At 37.5% G+C, this 21,102-nt stretch overlaps 1 protein-coding gene across 1 annotated transcript; it reads right to left on the bottom strand.

Moving 5' to 3' along the window:
- Positions 1-16,665: 16,665 nt before the first annotated feature.
- On the bottom strand, positions 16,666-19,968 carry UBQLN2 (ubiquilin 2). The gene has a single exon (XM_027533915.1). The coding sequence runs from the start codon at positions 19,656-19,658 to the stop codon at positions 17,784-17,786; it is 1,875 nt and encodes a 624-aa protein (XP_027389716.1). The 5' UTR covers positions 19,659-19,968; the 3' UTR covers positions 16,666-17,783.
- Positions 19,969-21,102: the final 1,134 nt, after the last annotated feature.

A 21,102-nucleotide genomic window follows, 5' to 3' on the forward strand; every position in this document is an offset into this window, starting at 1 on the left:
GCATGTCTTGGGGGCTTCCCAGGTGGTGCTAGTGGTAAAGACCCTGCCTACCAATGCGGGAGGCATGAGAGACACGGTTTGATCCTTGGGTCAGGAAGAGCCCCTGGAGTATGGTTGGCAACCCACTCCAGTATTCTTACCTGGAGAATCCCATGGAGAGAGGAGCCTGGCAGGCTACAGTCCATAGGGTCACATAGAGTCGGACACAACTGAATCAACTTAGCACACATACTGCATGTCTTTAGGAAAGAAAGGATAGTCAGCCTATTCCACAAGGCTTCCCAGACTGACTCTGTTTAGGTGAACTCACTGAGATTAAGAGTCTCTCTTCTCCATGTATATCTGAATATTTGATTGAATGAGTTAGTGCTTTAGGTTTCATGGTCCTCAAAAGTCTATCAAGCTGAGAGAAATAAGAGGATAGTGATATATTTACACTAGTACCCCAGTTTTCAAATTTACCACATGAAATATAGCTCACTGGCGGGCATCCTTATTAAGCCTACCCACTCAGTTAACTTTTTCTTAGTCTAAAAGATTCTTGGGGAGTATGAATTCAGAAGTATGGGAGTGAATTATATGATTTTAACATCTAACATCATTGGGATCTAATAGCATTAAATGCCAAAACAGAGATTTACAGGTAAAAGCATTTTATTTGCCAATGGGCACCATCTCTTACCTCAGTTAATCTATCTTTAATGTTTATTTGATTCACCAAAGCATCTGAGTGACATGTTATACATTCACTTTATAGACATGTTAAAGACTTCAGTTAATCGAAGCCTTGGAATCCATCCAATCTCACCTATTGTGTTTTGTTATTATAGCTTTATCTCTCAGGCTATTTCCCAACCAGGGAATTACCCAGGTACTCTATGAACAGAGTTGAGATCTTAGTGGCCAAAGTTGAGTAACATGAACTATCCAACATGACCAGGAGTGTAATGAGTCAAGACCAAGGGAACACTACAAGCCAAACTGGGAATGCTAATTTCCTTCCTCAATAAAAAGAGGTTTTACAGGAAGGGGGGTGAACAACAAATTAACTCCTCAGTTTCTACTGGAAAACAATATATAAGAATCCAAAAGAGAAAGGAAAATTACATCTACTGAACTGTAGAAGGTAATAAATGAAGACAATACTAAAACATCCCACTGATTCCCCTAAATGAGATGAGGGAGAGATAGAAGATTGAGTGAGCTTACAGAACAGAGAACACTAAATTTGATGTCTGACAATATCTCCCCTATGCTCTCCCTCAGCCCCAGCAATGTTCTTTAAGAAAAGCTGAGATAGAGTGTGGACCAGAGATTAGAAGAGAAAACATTTTACTAAGCAGGGACGTGTTTCCATCCTAGAACTAGCCTAAGAATAAGAGGGACAAAGACAAAAATGTCATGACATGGGTGACATCATTAAAACATCACATGTAGATCAGTGACAGTGAAAGTGTCAGTCACTCATGTCCAATTATTTGTGACCCCATGGATTGTAGCCTGCCAGGCTCCTCTATCCATGGGATTCTTCAGGCAAGAATACTGGAGTGGTTTGCCATGTCCTTCTCCAGGAGGTTGTCCCATCCCAGGGATAGAACCCATGTCTCATTTGTCTCCTGCATTGCCAGATGGGTTTTTTACTATTAGTGCCACCTGGGAAGCCAGACTGGAGTGGTTAGCCATTCCCTTCTCCAGGGGAACTTCCCAACCCAGGGATCAAACCTGGGTCTTCCACATTGCAGGCAAATTCTTTACCATCTGAGCCACCAGGAAAGCTCCATGTACATCAGTAGATCATGGTATACCCAAATTGGTCTCAATTATTTAAGTGAGGTTTGTTGCCTGATACTTCTCCCTAGACCATTTGGCTGCATTTCAAGGAAGAAGAGAAGAGGATCCTGAATACTGACTTTCACAATTTCTGAGTTTTCCATAAGAGTTGTATACTAATTATTCTGGATGTATGAATATAAGTAACTGACAAAAATTGATATTTGAGGAGAATTAAAAATTAAGCAAATAATTCTAAGTGAAATATTAGTGAATCAAATCGAGGAGCATACTTCAAAAATACACCATAGTGAAGTAGAGTTTAGGCCAAAAGCATAAGGATGAGTCAGCATACCAATAATGTAATTCAATACATTTAGTATGTAAAAATATGCCATATGATTATTCTTAGATCCCCAAAATAAACAATATTCAACTTTTATCCCTGACTTGAGAAAAATTCTGAAATTAAAAAGACAAATTTCTTAACTTGATAAATAGTATTTTAAGAAGTCATCTGAAAGTATATTTAAAGATGATACATCAAATCCATTTCTAGTAAAGTCAGGAAAAAGACCAGGCTGTCTCCTATTCCCACTATTATTCAACATTGTTTTGAAAGTTCAAACCCTAACAGTAAAAGTACAATAAATATATAAAGAGCATTATAAAACTTAACTGAGGTACACAAAGAAGGCAAATGGAGAAACTTACCACATTCCTGGGGTGAAAACCCAGTCCTGCAAAAATGTCAATTCTCCTGATATTAATCTACATATTTAATATAATTCAAGAAAAAATGCAGAATTGTCCAGGAAGATTTAGCAGATGAGCTGCTGAGAGGGCACTTCCCTTACCATATGTTAAAGCTAGTATCAAAATAATTACAACAGTCTTCATCTGGGAAAAAGTTCATTGCAGCACTGTTTATAATAGCCAGGACATGGAAGCAACCTAGATGTCCATCAGCAGATGAATGGATAAGAAAGCTATGGTACATATACACAATGGAGTATTACTCAGCCATTAAAAAGAATACATTTGAATCAGTTCTAATGAGGTGGATGAAACTGGAGCCTATTATACAGAGTGAAGTAAGCCAGAAGGAAAAATACCAATACAGTATACCAATGCATATATATGGAATTTAGAAAGAGGGTAACAATAACCCTGTGTACGAGACAGCAAAAGAGACACTGATGTATAGAATAGTCTTATGGACTCTGTGGGAGAGGGAGAGGGTGGGAAGATTTGGGAGAATGGCATTGAAACATGTAAAATATCATGTATGAAAAAAAAAAAGAAACATGTATATTATCATATGTGAAACAGATCGCCAGTCCAGGTTCGATGCATGAGACAGGGTGCTCAGGGCTGGTGCACTGGGATGACCCTGAGGGATGGGGTGGGGAGGGAGGTTGGAGAGAGGTTCAGGATGGGGAACACATGTACACCCATGGCTGATTCATGTCAATGTATGGCAAAAACCACTACAATATTGTAAAGTAATTAGCCTCCAATTAAAATTTTAAAAATAAAAAAAATTATATTTGCTAAATGAAAAAAAAAAAACTGCAGAAACAGATACACATATATAGGAATTCAATACAAGATGAATATGAGATTTCAAATGAGTGGGGAAAGGATAGGTTGTCCAATAAATGATGTTAATAAAACTGACTATATATTTAAAAGAAATATTAAATCCCTACCTCTTACTGTACAAAAAAAGAAAATATAGAATAAATAAAAATTTAAACATTAAAAAGCCTAAACTAAAACTATTTCTACAATTGGTAGTGTGAAGTGTTTAAAATTGAAGCAACAACAACAAAAAGAAAGAACTAATATACTTAATTTATGAAGATCTCTTTTTATCAGTGCAAAAAAAATCCCTTAATAGACAAACGGGCTGAGTATGAACAGCTTATTCATATAAACAGTAATACAAATGGTCATTAAACACATAGAAAATTCTTAATCTTACACATTATCAAAAACATGGAAAGTGAAATGCCAAAGATGTATTTGTTTACATATAAAATGATCACTGATGAAAGCAGAAAAAATCTGGAGAAAGAAATTCTACGTTTTTGGTAGGGGTCTAAGTGTATACTGTCTTTCTGAAGGGCAATATGGTATTGTCTGTGTATCTTTTAAATGTATGAACATTTTTTACCCAGTCATTCCACATCTAGGAATTTATCCTACAAAAGTAACTGGAGAGGCAAACAAAATTAAATGCATGATAACCAGAGCAAGCCTTATTCAGAAAAATCGAGACCATCCTAAAGGTCCATTAACAAGAAATTAATTATGATGAAAAAGGAAGTAAAATTCTATTTTCTGACTTGGAAAATTTTATATTTTTATATTCATATCATTTTATCAATGTGAAAAAATAATATCCTAATAGGAAAATGGAATGTAAATATGGCATATATATATATATATATATATCATACATATCACATATATTAACTAAAATGTTAACATGTTTCCCCATATTCTTGTTGTCCTTGACCAACAAAGGTCCATATAGTCAAAACTATGGTTTTCCCAGTAGTCATGTAAAGATTCAAGAGTTGGACCATGAAGATGAATGAGTATCAAAGAACTGATGTTTTCAAAATGTGGTGCTGGAGAAGACTCTTGAGAGTCCCTTGGACTATATGACAAACCAGTCAATCCTAAAGCAAATCAACCCTAAATATTCATTCAAAGGATGTTGCTGAAGCTATAGCTCCAGTACTTTGGCCACCTCATGGGAAGAGCCGACTCATTGGAAGAGACTCTGCTGCTGGAAAAGATTGAAGGCAAAAGGAGAAAGGGGGCAGCAGAGGATGAGATGGTTAGATAGCATCACTGACTTAATGGTCATGAATTTGAGCAAACTCCAGGCAATAGTGGAGGACAGAGGAGCCTGGCCTGCTACAGTCCATGAGGTTGCAAAGAGTAGGACACGACTTAGTGACCGAACAACAACAAAGGATAGGATTTTCTCATTTATTCAATTCTGAAACTGCTTTTGTTTTCATAAGAAATATAAGGCACTTTTTAAATTTAAAACTGAAAATCTGGGAATGAAAGAAAAATGTTTCTTTTTTTTTTTTATTTTACTTTACAATATTGTATTGGTTTTGCCATACATCAACATGCATCTGCCACGGGTGTACACATGTTCCCCATCCTGAACCCCCCCTCCCACCTCCCTCCCCATACCATCCCTCTGGGTCATCAAGCTAAATTTAATATTTAAAAATTGTATTTATAGTATATAAAAAATTTTCCTTCATTATATTTTAACTTTTAGATTTATTTTAAAATGAGTATATATTTCTTTCATAAAAAAGTAATTATTTTTTAAAGATTAAAAAGTAAGTGTGAATTTGGAAAATGGGAGATAAGATGAAAAAGACTGTAAATGTTTATAGCAGCTTTATTAATGATCATCATACCCAGAAACAACCAATAAGTCTCCTTCAACAGGTAAATAGGTAAACAAACTCTAGAATACTAATACAATGGAATGTGATTCAGAGATTTTTAAAAAGTGAGGTATCAAGCTAAAAAGAGACATCAATGAATCTTAAATAATTAAATGCAAATTGCTAAGTGAAAAAAGCCACTCTGAAAAGTCTACATAATGCATGATTACAATTATGTTATTATATATAGTGATACCAGAAACTATAAAATTCCTAGAGGAAAACATAGGCAGAACACTCTTTGATATAAATCACAGGAAGATCCTCTATGACTCACCTCCCATAATAATGGAAATAAAAACAAAATAAACAAATGGGACCTAATTAAACAAATGCGACTAAATAAAAACTTTTGCACAACAAAGGAAACTATACGCAAGGTGAAAACACAGGCTTCAAAATGGGAGAAAATAAGAGCAAAGGAAGAGACTGACAGAATTAATCTCAAAAATATATAAGCAGCTCATGCAGCTCAATTTCAGAAAAATAAATGACCCAATCAAAAAATGGGCCAAAGAACTAATTAGACATTTCTCCAAAGAAGACATACAGACGGCTAATAAACACATGAAAAGATGCTCAACATCACTCATTATCAGAGAAATGCAAATCAAAACCACAATGAAGTACCATCTCACACCAGTCAGAATGGTGGCTATCAAAAAGTCTACAAACAATAAATGTTGGACAGGGTGCAGAGAAAACTGAACCCTCTTACATTGTTGTTGGGAATGCAAACTAGTACAGCCACTATGGAGAACAGTGTGGAGACTCCTTAAAAAACTGGAAATAGAACTGCCATATGACTCAGCAATTCCACTGCTGGGCATACACACCAAGGAAGCCAGAACTGAAAGAGACACATGCACCCCAATGTTCACTGCAACAGTGTTTGCAATAGCCAGGACATGGAAGCAACCTAGATGTCCATCAGCAGATGAATGGATAAGAAAGCTGTGGTACATACACACAATGGAATATTACTCAGCTATTAAAAAGAACACATTTGAGTCAGTTCTAATGAGGTGGATGAAACAGGAGCCTGTTTTACAGAGTGAAGTAAGTCAAAAAGTAAAACACCAATACAGTATATCAATGCATATATACGGAATTTAGAAAGATGGTAATGACAACCCTATATGCAAGACAGCAAAAAAGACACAGATATAAAGAACAGACTTTTGGACTCTGGGAGAAGGCGAGGGTGGGATGATTCAAGAGAATAGCATTGAAACATGTATATTACCATATGTGAAACAGATTAACAGTCCAAGTTCGATGAATGAAACAGAGCACTCAAAGCCAGTGCACTGGGACAACTCAGAGGGATGGAATGGGGAGGGAGGTGGGAGGAGGGTTTGGGATGGGGCACACATGTACACCCGTGGCTGATTCATGTCAATGTATGGCAAAAACCACAATACTGTAAATTAATTAGCCTCCACTTATAATAAATAAATTAAGTTTTAAAAAGAGAATAAACAATGGGACCATACAAGGGCAGGACAAGCTAATCTCTTTATAGCCAAAAAGGTTCATAAACCTTAACCCAGTGACCCATTTATTTCGAGTAACATTTAGTACATAGAGTGTTTGAGTTGGGAGAACCCTTCCTTTAAGGCAGGGCTTAGAAATACTAGGAGTTCAAATATTAGGATAAAAAGTAAAGCTCGTATTCAATGGGAAAAAAAAGTTCAATGGCTTCCAGGGGCTCAAAGGAGTGAATAGATGATGCACAGAGAATTTTTAGGGAAGGAAAACCATTCTACATTTTACTGTAATGGTAAATCTTAATGCATATAAATTTAAAAAATCATTTAGGATGTTGAGGCATGCCAGGATGGAATGTAGAATGTGACAAAACAATATTAACTGTATTACAAATGTATGAAAAAACCTCACTGAAATGTATGGGATAATGGTGCTGTCTCAAGTAACTTTGAAAATAGGTAGCATCTGTAAGACTAAAGGCAAAATAAGCTATATATAAGCATCTTATTCTAGCTAAGAGTTGTTTCCCACTGGGGTGAAAGTGAAGTCGCTCAGTTGTGTCTGACTCTTCGCAACCCCATGGACTGTAGCCTACCAGGCTCCTACGTCCATGGGATTTTCCAGGCAAGACTATTGGAGTGGGGTGCCATTGCCTTCTCCGATAATTATGGTTGAATACTATCAAATGAAAACTGAAAATAAAAGTAAAAGCATTTTACAGTAGAAAACTTTTGTAAAGATAGGGCTCCACATAATGTGTTAATTTAAGTCTTTATATCACTTTGTTAGTAAGTTTTGTTCTTAACACTATTATGGAGTAGCCTACTTTGCATTAACAGACATTTGAAATAACAGTCAAGCATGCCATGTGGTGGTCTAAATATCAAACAATATACTTATTTATATATACAGCATCACTCAGTACCTGCTAAAATGAATGTGAAAATTACAGAACCTAACATTTTATACTACAATAATAAAACACAAAAACAAAAAAGTGACCAATGAAGGCAGAAAATAGGACTTAAAAGAATCTAATCTCAATTGACTTTTAAAACATTCATAAAAGGAATAAATGCATATTTCACAAACAGTGAAAGCAAATGTTTCAACAAGCAATTCAGTTCCAGGTGCGGACAACAGCATTAGCCTAATATATGACAATGACTTCAGAGGAGCAAGTGTTCTTTTCTATAAATGAGAAAGCTGTGAGACGACAAAGTCTGCCACGTGAAGAGTTAGAAGGAAAAGATACAAACCCAAACTTAGATGTAAAGAAAAAAACAAAATAAAATTAAATTAAATATTGAAAAACTGGAAACTGTGGCACATCAAAAAATGCTGAATAACTGTCTTCTGTGAGAGCTGAGTTTTTGTTCACACAGAAGTATTTATGTACAACACCACCCTTATGGCAGAAAGTGAAGAGGAACTAAAAAGCCTCTTGATGAAAGTGAAAGTGGAGAGTGAAAAAGTTGGCTTAAAACTCAACATTCAGAAAACAAAGATCATGGCATCTGGTCCCACCATTTCATGGGAAATAGATGGGGAAACAGTGGAAACAGTGTCAGACTTTATTTTCTGGGCTCCAAAATCACTACAGATGGTGACTGCAGCCATGAAATTAAAAGACGCTTACTCCTTGGAAGGAAAGTTATGACCAACCTAGATAGCAGATTCAAAAGCAGAGACATTACTTTGCCAACAAAGGTTCGTCTAGTCAAGGCTATGGTTTTTCCTGTGGTCATGTATGGATGTGAGAGTTGGACTGTGAAGAAGGCTGAGCACCGAAGAATTGATGCTTTTGAACTGTGGTGTTGGAGAAGACTCTTGAGAGTCCCTTGGACTGCAAGGAGATCCAACCAGTCCATTCTGAAGGAGATCAGCCCTGGGATTTCTTTGGAAGGAATGATGCTAAAGCTGAAACTCCAGTACTTTGGCCACCTCATGCGAAGAGTTGACTCATTGGAAAAGACTCTGATGCTGGGAGGGATTGGGGGCAGGAGGAGAAGGGGACGACAGAGGATGAGATGGCTGGATGGCATCACTGACTCGATGGACATGAGTTTGGGTGAACTCCAGGAGTTGGTGATGGACAGGGAGGCCTGGCGTGCTGCGCTTCATGGGGTCACAAAGAGTCGGACATGACTGAGCGACTGATCTGATCTGATCTGAAGGCTTACTGGTTAAATATCTGAGGCATATCTGGCCTTGAACACTTTCCTTATATGCTGGAGCTGTAAACAAGTTTTCTCAGTCATAAAAAAAAATTCTCAGCAGTTGCATTAACATGAAACAATGGTCTTAATACAAGGAAAAAAAAAAAGAGAGAAAATTAAACAAAACTCCTAGATAAGAGGGCATTTGGCAGGATATCCAAAAACGACCCCACTGGGGTAGGGGTTAACAATTTAGATAGTGATGTACATATATACTGGAATTAAACAACTGTGTAAATGTATGGCAGATGGTAGGAGCTAAGTTTCTCACTTTTGGAGTGGAATGTTACAAACAAGTAAGAGGAGGAGACTTGAATGATCCATATGGATTATTAATGTTCCTTTTGATGATGGATTAGAATTGAAGATATCAGCAATATCTCATGTTTAGCTTAATATAGATATAATTCTTACATATGGAACGAATATTTATAGATACATATATATACGTGGTTTAGTATACACACACATTTCTTTGCTCAGTCTGCTGAGAGGACCTCAAAGCAATGGAGTCCTAATAATAATGAGCACATCCAGCACCAATGTCATGGTTTTTTAATATCATTCTCCAATAAATGGAACTATGGTTCCCAGAAGAGGTTGACCCAAGAAATATATAATTGAGCTTAGAGTTTCTTGCAATGCCAGAAAGTAAATGCTCAAAAATAAAATGATGGAAGTATGTCAAAAGGCCTTGAGTCAACCCAAGAGCATTCAATGGTCAAAGCTGTAACAATTTTGACCAATGAGATAAAGTGGTATTGGATTATAATCCAAAGTATAAAATAAATATCCATGAGTCTGTACTGATATAAATACATTAGTTAATAAATTAGGAAAGAGACAAATCTCTCATGCAGAATAATTTCTGATAAACTGTGTAGATATTTCACCTTCAGAGAGTTGGAGCACAACTCTCAACTTTGTGTGGGCTGCATATAATAAATTCCTTCCAAAGTGTACAGTACTGAAAGGAGGGGGAAAGTATCTTTGCAGTGGATAGAACTGATACACATTCACTCAAGCTAGGTGATCAGGTCATACAAAAAATTATACATCATAACGATAATATGTATATTTGACATAATGTGATGAAAATGGTACTCTATTGCTGTGATCTTCCTCCTCAAAATCTTTAACTCTAGATTGATCATGAGGAAAATATTGGACAAATTCCAATTGAGGGATACTCCACAAAATGCCTGTCTAGTACTCTTCATTCTATCAAGATCATCAAAAACAAGGAAAGTCTGAGATATCAGAGGCAAGAGCAGCCTAAGGAAACAATGACTAAATGCAATGTGGTATCCAGGATGGGATAACTAGAAGAGAAAAAATACATTATATAGAAACTAAGAAAATCTGAATAAAGTATGGACTTGAGTTAATAGTAATGCTTCATTACTGCTTCATTAATTGTAACAAATATACTATAAGATGTGAAAACTAGGGGACATTTAGTCTGGGGTATATAAGAACTTTCTATGTTGTCTTCCTAATTTTTCTGTAAATTGAAAACTATTTTAAAATAAAAAGTTTATTTAAAAACTATCTAGACATAGGAATACATCCAGAAATGGAAGCAGGGGTGTAAGGGAAGCAAGAAGGCCAAGACAATTTTGCTATAGCTTCTGGTCACATGATATGTGGTTAACCCAGGTTAAGGCTCATGGAGAAGGCAAACATCTACATGGGGAATGTATCAGGAGAATTTATCAGAAAAGGCATATGTGGAGGGGACCCTGATTTAGCTGGCAAAAGCAGTTTTACACATACACACACATTTGAGATTCAATTTACATTTGTTTAATAAGGAAACTGATGTGTTTCCAGTACGAGGATACTCTTTTCTAGACTTTTTGGAGTCCTAGGTTAACTTATAAAGAATACAAAGCATAATAACTCAAAATCTTGATGTCATTCATCTGATGGAATAAAATCCATGGTATCATGTAAAACGTATCAGTACAAACATTTTTATGCTCCAAAAGGATCACTCTAACTAAAGAATTATATATGGAATTACATACACACACACACACACACACAGAGATACACACACTGCTATCATATCACATCGTACATACTACTGTTAATTTCAACTTCCACATATCACTTTAACCACCATGGTGTTTATTATCAAGAGAAACAGGAGGTCAGAATGCCACTGTAATCTTCATTTTCAAACCAGAATCCTTTAACTTCAGGCATCCACTCCTATTTCCTCCACCCAAGCTCTCAGCATGTTCCGATATTCATTTTAAGATTGTATTTGAGTCCTTTTCCCATGGTAGCATCATGAAATAAAATAGTGAGTTTATCTAAATTTGTTGTCAACAAAGATGTGCTGTCTGATTTGTATTTATTAAAGTAGGAAATTCGGGATAGAAGTTTGTAACATGACTTCATTTGGGAACAACTTTGACCTCAGACCTTGCAAATTCAGTGAGAAGCTGAAGAGTCCATTGGGAAAATATTAGCTTTAGAAGGAATCTTGAAGGTCTTCTAATCCAGAGTTCTACCTAATGTATGAAACTATTCTTGAACATTTCCAGCAAATCAGCTTCCATTTAAACAGCTCCAGTGAAGAGGGTTATCTTCAATTTATTGCTAGAAAGTTCCTAAAAGTAAGCCAAAAATCCGACTTATTGTAAATCTGAAATGATTTGCCCTCTGGAGCTACCCAAGTAAATGTTACCCCTCTTCTATCTGACAAGGCCTTTAATTATTTAAAGAAAAATATCCACAATCCCAGTCTTTAGACTAAAGCACTCTTGAAGCTTTTTATAATTGTTCTGGGTCTATTTGTAAATGAGTTACCATCTCGGTCACTTTTCACGTTATCTGTGTCCATCTTAATTGTGGCACTCTGAAATGATCCAAATCTCCCAACATGAATGGTCAAGTACAGAATAAAACATTATGAAGGACTTCCCTGTGCTGGACATCATGCCTCTACTAATAAAGCCTGAGACTTTAGTACATTTGTGTGCTCACATGGTGGGCTCATGTTAAACTTATAGTAAATTAAAACTACTGAGTCTTCTTCACAAACGCTATTTTTAAGCTATATAATCCTTTTCCTTTATTAACTGAAGTTTTGATACAAGCACAGGGCTTTACATTTTATCCTATTCAATTTAATCCTGTTAAATTTGTCTATATTTCTTTCATTCTACTAAGGACTTTTGGATCTTGTTAGTGACATCCAGTGCATTCTGCCTTCTAATGCTATACTATTTGCCATGGGATGGGCAAGCTATACTTTCATACCTAGTCATAGAAAAATAACTTCAATGGGACAGAACTGAAGTTAGAAACCTCTTGTTTACATTGACACATCATTTGGCACTTTCAATTTACTAACCCATCTACTGGCCTGTTATTATCTAGCTCATGTTACTGTATTTTTGCTCTTAAGGGCATTTTGAGAAACTGCCAAATACCATGGTGAGGTACACAATGTTTACTGCCTTGTGAGGTCTCTGGGAGGCAGCTCAACAAAAAGGCAGGCATCCTTCAGAGCAGCTGAAGCACAAGTGGCCCATGTGATTGCCAATTTGGAGGCATACCATATGTATTAGGACACTGGACAGATGTACTAACGGATAGTCTTAAATATTAGCCATAACTCAAAAGTCAGAAAGCCAAACCTCCAAACTGCAGTTTTGATAATGACAGAGTTGATTCTCACACATGCATTTTTATGTAACCTGTACCAGGGTGAACAGCAGCAGAGATGCTTCCTTTAAAAACAACTAATATGTTGCCACAACACCCAGGAGGTAAGTGAGTACATAATTTATAATAAAATCTTTTATAATAATAAGCTAGTGTATTTTAATAGGTTCAGGGGAGAGCAAAAGAGTCAATTGGTTCAGTACACACTCTGGAATCTTAGAATTGGGCTCAAATTTTGACTCTATCACTTAATAGCTATGAGACCCCAGAAAATTAACCTCTTTTAGTTTATTTCCTTATTTGTAAACTGGGGAAAATAATAGTAGTACTATCTTATAGGATTGCTATGAAAATTGAACATAAGCATGAATATATTAGCTATTTATTGTCCTTCTAATCTGACAGAAACAATCTTATGAAATCCATGCTAGAGCTGAGTAATCAAGCTCATCAACTATTTTTTAATAATAAATTACAGCATCTTCCCTGAAATTACCTTAAACTCGCTAATCTTCACATTGGGCTAAGAAGTTCTGAAGTTGAATTTTGGAAGTGTTTAGGGAATCCAAATCTGTGCATAGATATCTCAGTATAGCTGAAGCTATATGCATCAATACATATCCATCTGATGAATAATGTTGTCTATGTACATCAGGACAAACAATTCCTTATTTGAGAGTGGCTCACTCAAACTTTGGATGTGTTGGTTTAGAATTAACTTTTGCCAATGGTAATTAATATCAAAATGTTTAAAGCCTTGGTAAGAATGTACACCACCTGACAATGTTGTTCTTTGAGGTGGTTTCAGTCTGATGTCTGCCAAATCATTTTTCACCTTTCTATTTTTAGAAAATTGTTTTTCCCCTAAGTTTCCTAACAGACTTCTGGGAAGATGGTAGCAATGGAACAGGTCCCCAATTCTTGCCTCCCTCCCAAAAATCAATAGAAATTACCACAGGCAAACAAAAATTGAGCAAAACTTGTACAAACAACAAGGGCATTAGAATTCTCAAGGAATATCTTTAAGACACGATATTGATGGGGCCATATTGAAAGACATCACCAATTTGAAGTTCTGTGATATATTTACAAATCAAGAAAATCCTGGCAGAAAACCACTAATACAATCTAGCTTAAAGGAGCAAGGAATGAAGGTGGGGGCAGGCAGTGAAAAAATTGGCATGGGAACCACTCATAAATTGAGGTAAGCCTGAGTAACTTCCTTTATCTAAATCTCCCAATGTATTCTTTAATAAAATAATGCCAAGTTGGGAATATAAAAATTGCCACACAGTTTTAAAAGTTTATATTTACTAAATTAAGCCGTATTATGAACATTTTCTATCAGGTCAGTCTTAGTTGTATGGCTAGAATAATAAATTCATTAGAGAATAATGTTAAAATTCTGAATTTGAGATATTCTTGTGGACATGAAACACAGGCCAAAGGCTCTCCTAATACCCTAATCCCAATTCTTGGGCTAGGCTCTGACAGGAATTACTCCTCTTGTTGCTATTTTGACATTGTACATGAAGAGATTTTGGAGCAGGCTGCCCCTTCTCAGAAGGCAAATTCAGTGTCTCTGACCATGGTATATCATTAAACAAGATGGTCTCAACCTGATGTGAGTCCTCATTAATAAACCAGCAGGACTTATTTCAATGTAGTATATCCATTCCATGACCCCATCCCCAACTGGCCACACACAAGTGGTGACTGTACATGACATCACACACCTGAAGTAGAGGCCAAAAGAACAAATGAGGAATGCAATCTTAAGGTGAACCTTTCCTGTTGGGATTGCCCCTGAGCCTATCTCCCTCCCCACTACTTCATCCTGCTGGATCACAAAGTCAGTATCATTTAGCCATCTAGTGTAAGCTTAGGGAGGGGGTGACAATCACTTAAATAATGAAAGCATAAGATAATTACCCCACTCTTATTGGAGGGACAGAAAGCAGGTTAGGATATCCCCTTCTTATTCAATGGTGAATAAATGGATAAATTATGAATTAATAGTAAATACAGAAAACCCAAAACAAAAACAGAGCCTATAAAATGAACTTGTAAGATAATAAGAGGAAATTATATCATGTAAGAGATGGAGAAAGAACAGTATAAAAAATTTTAAAAGAGGGAGTAGAGTTACAAATAAGAATTAATAAACTGGAAAGCAAAATACAACAAAAAACAGCATTAATATATTAAAAGACGTGGACTTTTCAGGGAGAAAACGAAACATATTAAAAGGCAGAGAAACATCTGGTAAGAGTAATTCCTTCAACGCCTGAAAGAATTTTACCTGGTAAATTATCTGAGCCAGGCCTCAGAAAACATCCATCCACTTTTTCCTATGGCTATGATTTATTGCTATTTTCTATGTTATTGGCTTATTTTTGTACTGATATGATTCGATGTATAAAATCATTCATCATAATTTTAATTTACTGTCGAAGATTTTGTTATTATAATTACCATAAACATACAGCTTCATACAGCAGTGAAATAATAAAACACCATTTCCTCAGTTGGTGTTCTAAGCAATATTGATATGCCGGATGTTATTGTGTTTAAAAGGGAAAAAGTAGTTCTTTACTCAAGTAAGTTTAGGCAATGTTGAGTTAGGTAAAAGTTTAAATAGTTTTTACTCTTTTAAACTGAAGAACATACTCCTTTTAAGAAAATAATACTAGGTCAAAATTTACTACATCATGACTGTCCAAGAGGGGCTATAGTGTACAGCATTTTGCAAACTTATTAGACTATGTCCCAGGGAAATAGTTTTTCAAAAATTGAAACATGTATAATATCATGTATGAAATGAGTCGCCAGTCCAGGTTCGATGCATGATGCTGGATGCTTGGGGCTGGTGCACTGGGACGACCCAGAGGGAGGGTATGGGGAGGGAGGAGGGAGGAGGGTTCAGGATGCGGAACACAGGTATACCTCTGCCGGATTCATTTCAATATTTGGCAAAACTAATACAATATTGTAAAGTTTAAAAATAAAATAAAATTAAAAAAAAAAAGAATTGCTGCAGCAAACATAGTCTGGTTAAAATGAGAAATAATACAAGAATGTCACTGCCACTAATTTTTTCTTTAGCATGAATTGTTTAACCCATGCTGTTAGAATCTATGTTATAAATTTTGAAAATAATCTATCATTATAAATTTTCCATTGGTATGATTGATTACCAGAAAACACTCAAAAGGATCAACTGAAAACCTTTTAATAGATTTCAGTAAACTGTCAACTTAAAACTAATCTATGAAAATACATTCTTCCCTTATAAAGCAAAAATGCACAACATGGGTAACACACTAAGAACTCCCAACTCCAGAATTGTTTCCTATATATCTGTATTACTAGGAATATATTTATTACAAATTATATGGGGCTTAAATAAATAAAACTCTTGAAGGATGTAAAAAGTGTTTTGTTTTTTTTTTTAATGAGGCAATATATCATGTTTCTGGAAAGCATTGTAATTCTGTACTTCTCACTATCCTATCAATTTAAGACAATCCTAACCAAATCACCAATTTATTTGGGGGGAGTGGCTATCTAGTAACTATAAAGTTCATCTGGTAATATAAACATGTTGGAATCAGTAGAAAATTGTGAAAAATAAAAGAGATCAAAAGGAGGATGTGCCCTAAGAGATATGAAGTCATATTTCTAACTCAATAACTACAGGCTGGTGTACTGGGGCTACAATGTTCAGTGGTACTAAAGAGAATTCAAACAGAATAAAGTGTGTGTGTGTGTGTGTGTGTGTATGACATTTCAAATGGAGGGGGAATGTGGACAATGAAATAAATACTAGGTAACAACAGTCTAAACTTGAGGGAAAAATGGTAAAATACGTAAATCTATTCACCAAAATAATTCCAGACAGGGCAAAGGTACTTTTTTTTTTATAAAAAATGAAACCATTAAAATTAGAGAAATACAGGACAAGATTTATATAATCCTTGGGTTGGGCAATCCTTCTAAACATGATCCTATGGACAGAAGGCAAAAAGAAAAAAATTTATTCATTTTTTATTTTTTTAGTCATTTTTAATGCATTTTCCCTGTGCACAAGAGAAATAACTGATGGAGTCAAAAGATACAGTTTTCTTTATACACAGCAGTTAAAAGTAATGCAAACATCACATGACACTTTCAGTGAAAGTTACATTTCCAATTACAAATCAAAATGCGTACTGGGATCTCTTTATGGGAGAAGCTGAGAAGGAAGTCTTAAAAAAGCACTTTCCTGGCATTACTATACTGATCCTTCAGGCTGCACTAAGATTAAGTTCATATACAATCAATTTGCAAATGTTGACACGTCACACTGTTTTCTGTACAATTAAATGTATACTTAGAGATACCAGGATAAACATTTCTACTATATTTTAACTGAACTTACCTAATCAACATTTTCACTGAGAAGTTTATCAAAGATGCTGTAAGATTCTACAAAATTGTGAGATAATACCGAGCTCCAGAAATATTTCTTATATTCTTTCTCATTTTGGTTATACATATCTGCTCAGAGATTCTGCTGCAATTTATCGAGATGTACAGTTCCAATTGTGCTTACTGTACTGTGTATAAATATATCAAAAAAAGATCAAATAGTATAAATCTTACAGCATTTTGCTAGCAAAAATACATGCCAAAGTCACAATAAGCAATATTGTACCACAAATTATAGAGCTTCAATTAATGTTTCTGTTTTTAATATTTTCATTCTACATTAAATTACTATCATAGGCTAATGTTTAATGCAAATAAATTGGACATCTGTAGGACAAAACTTGTTCACCCAACTGTAAACGTTGATATCTGTTTCCAAAAATCACAATAAATGCAGAATAAAGAAGTGTTTGCATGCAACACCTTTGAGTAAAACAGCATTGATTCTCACCATTCAAAACAGAGGAAGGGAGGGAAGGAAGGAGAGAGGGAGGGAGGAAACAAAGAGGGAGGAAAGGACTCCACCTTAAAATGCATATTAAATTTATAACTAGACAAAGTTGAAAGAATCAAACTGAAAGTAAAGCACAATTTTGTGTGTGTTTAAAGATTTAAGAGCCATTATCAAAAATAAGATACATTTTTTCCAGTTACAGAAATGTAATTACGATGGCTGGGAGCCCAGCAGCCTCTCAATGGCTGCATTGATGTCGCCTCCTGTTGCTATTAGAGCCTGCAAGTTTGCTTCCCGGTTTAAGAAGCCCATTGCGTTGAGCTGTTCCAGTTGTTGTTGAAATCTGACTTCTGGATTTGGCAGCTGCGGAGGATTTGCACCAGCCAGAGCCTGCACCATTTGCTGAATGAACTGCTGGTTGGGTCCAGATTCCGATATTGGGCTCGTGGTTTCACTGGGTGCAGAGCTAGACACAGTAGGCCCAGGGGGTGCGCCTGTGCCAGTGGAGCCAGGGGGACCTGCAGGGCCAGTGGGTCCTATGGGCCCAATGGGACCTATGGGCGTAAACGGGACTATGGGGCCAATGGGGCCTATGGGTGTGACTGGGCCTACAGGGCCTATAGCTGTTCCCAGCACCCCCACCCCCACACCTGGAGTGAAGCTTGGAATGAGGCCAGGAGCTTCAGTGGCTAATGTCTGTAGCCCCTGCTGGATCTGCATTAAAGCCTGCATTGCTCTTGGGTTTGACATGGCCGATAACGTGTCTGGATTCTGCATCTGCTGTAAAAAAGTAGGGAGCTGTGGACGCATCTGCTCCTGCAGCTGAGGATTTGTAGTAAACACAGGGCTATTCAGCATCATCTGTGCAGCCAAATCTGGATTCTGGCTCAGAGACTGCATCATGCTTCTCATATACGGTGCAGACAGCATATTCTGGATCAGCTGGGGGTTTTCCGTTATCTGTTGCAGCAAGCTCTGCATTCCTGGGGTGCTGAAGATACTGGCGACATAATTGGCTGCAGCCACTGTGTTTCCGGTAGCACTGCTGGAGCTACTGCCAGATCCACTGCCACTGCTAGTTGTTGTGCTAGTGGTCGCAGAACTCTGGGTAGCCGGTGGTGGCGCCCAGGGATTGGGTAGTGGATCACGATTTTCTGTGCGGGAAGGTTGTGTGCCTTCTCCAGAAGAGGAACTGCTCCCCACGGAGGCAAATGGGTTACCACCAAACTGCTCTTGTGCAGCATTAAGCATGGGTTCTTGAATGTCAGTGTACATGCGCCGTAAAGCATTGTAGCCACCTGGGATGCTTTCAAGATTGCTGAGAGCCAGGTCTTGATTTCTCATCATTTCCTGCATCATAGCTGGATTCCTGGCGATTTCAAGGGTCTGCCTCATTATATCTGGGTTGTTTAGCAGGTGACTGATTTCTGGGTTTCTTTGAATCAATTGCTGCATCTGTGGATTGGCCATAATGAGCTGCCTCATCAGATCAGGATTCGAAAGCATGCTCTGAACAAAGGGATTTTCCATGATTTGGATCATCATCTCAGGGCTGGACAAGAGCTGCTGCTGCATCTGGTTCTGGAGCTCAGAGAAGTTAGTCGAGCTCAAGCCGAGGCTGCTAAGGCCTGCAAGTCCTCCAAGGCTCCCCAAACCAAACGGGTTGCTATTTGTGGAAATAGGTGTGGAGTTACTCCTGGGAGTCGACGCGGTGGTAGTATTAGTTCCCGCGGCATTACTAGGCTGTGTGGACTGGCCCTGAGGTCGGTTCTGGCTTTTGATGACAAGGTGAACAGTCAGTCCATCATGGATGCCATGTTGGATCAAGGTATCTTGATCTTTTAAGATTTTTCCGGCAAAAATCAGCACTAACTGATCTGTTTGGGATTTGAAGCGTTTCGAAATCGCTTCCTTAAACTGCTGGACTGAGCTGTTCTCGGGCACTGCGAACTCCTCTTTCTCTTTGGGGGTCTTCACAGTGACTTTGATGATTTTGGGCTCGGCCTGGGTAGAGGCTGGGCCTTGGGCCGCAGCAGAGCCGCGGGAGGGGCGCGGGGGGCCGCTGCTCTCGCCATTCTCAGCCATGGCGGCCGCGGTGACGCAGGCAGTCAGGGAAGGCGCCGGCAGGCGAGAGAGAGAGAGAGAGAGAGGAAAGAAGGAGGCACTGCCACTGCAGGTTGGGCCGGACCGGGCGGGGAGCGCGGAGCACGGTACCTCTGTGTTGAAGACTGCAGATCACTGGTCCTCCGGTGAAAAGAAGGCTCCGTGTAGGCCGCGGTTCGCGGTCTCGGCGCTCCGGTCTCTGGGCCGCCGCCGCCGCCGCCGCCGCCGCCGCCGGGCCGCCGTGTGATCCCACCGCGCGCTCTCCCAGCAGCTTCTGCAACTGCTCCGCCCGCTCCTCCCCGCCCCTTCCCCTCCCCCAGCTCCGCGCTCTCCTCCCCGCTGCCCCCCCTACTGAGGCGGCGCCAGGCCCAGAATGATAGATGCAACTCTGTCAAAATTAAAAACTTATGTAGTAAAAAAAGAAAATAAGGGAGAGAAACAGAGAGAAAGAAACGAAAGGACAACAGCAGACAAGCGAAAAGAGAGGGAAAGAAAGAGAGGAAGGGAAGCCAGCTTCTATAAAGGACATTAAAAGCTAATGGAAAAAATATATATACATATATATATTCCATTAAGCAGTAAAGTGAACAGGTGAAAGCCTGAATCGAACCGACCCCAATTAAAAGATCAAAAATGAAAAATAAAGAGCACTGACAAAGCAAAAAGGGAAAGGTGAACACTACCCTTAGAAGGGAAGAGAACTGGGCAGAGCCTGCATTTTACAAAAGAAATGCAAATGGCCAATGGGCATATGAAAGAATCATTAAGCTCACTGGCAAGCAAAGAAATTAAATTGAAACAATGAGATTCTTCCTCTGTCTTATATTGGAAAAGATGAAAAATAATAATAGGCCTTATCTTCAGGAGAGAGAGAACTGAGAAAATGTCCTCTAATGTTAATTTTGAAGTGTAGGTTGTGTAAGGCAATTTTAACATATATATCAATATTTTAAATATTTCCACCTTTATTTGGAAGTGCCTCATTTAGAGACCTCATCTATGAAAATAATTGGATAAGGATGCAAAAATACATATGTAAAAATGTACATGCACTACAGCATTCAAAAAATTATTTTAAAAGATAATCAGTATATCTTTACACAGGATTGGTAGATATATTATATTACCATACAAATATGCACTATTTAAAAAATAAGTGGTTATTTGTATGATATAAACTGTACATGAAATAGGGAAAGTACATAGTATTTTCACTGTCAGCTTTATATTTATATTTCTGTACAGTTAGAAATTATACAATCATTATGTCTCAATACCAAAAAATACAGCAAGTATATTTTTATTTTAAAACTATTTCTAAGCAGTTAGTATGTGTAAACTGTCTTTAAAGATGGTGAATGTGTAAAAAGAACCCTGAAACACTATACACCAGTATGTTAATGGTGGTTATTACTTGGTACTGAAA

This window comes from Bos indicus x Bos taurus, chromosome X (genome assembly GCF_003369695.1).
Source record: "Bos indicus x Bos taurus breed Angus x Brahman F1 hybrid chromosome X, Bos_hybrid_MaternalHap_v2.0, whole genome shotgun sequence".
Lineage (NCBI taxonomy): Eukaryota > Metazoa > Chordata > Mammalia > Artiodactyla > Bovidae > Bos > Bos indicus x Bos taurus.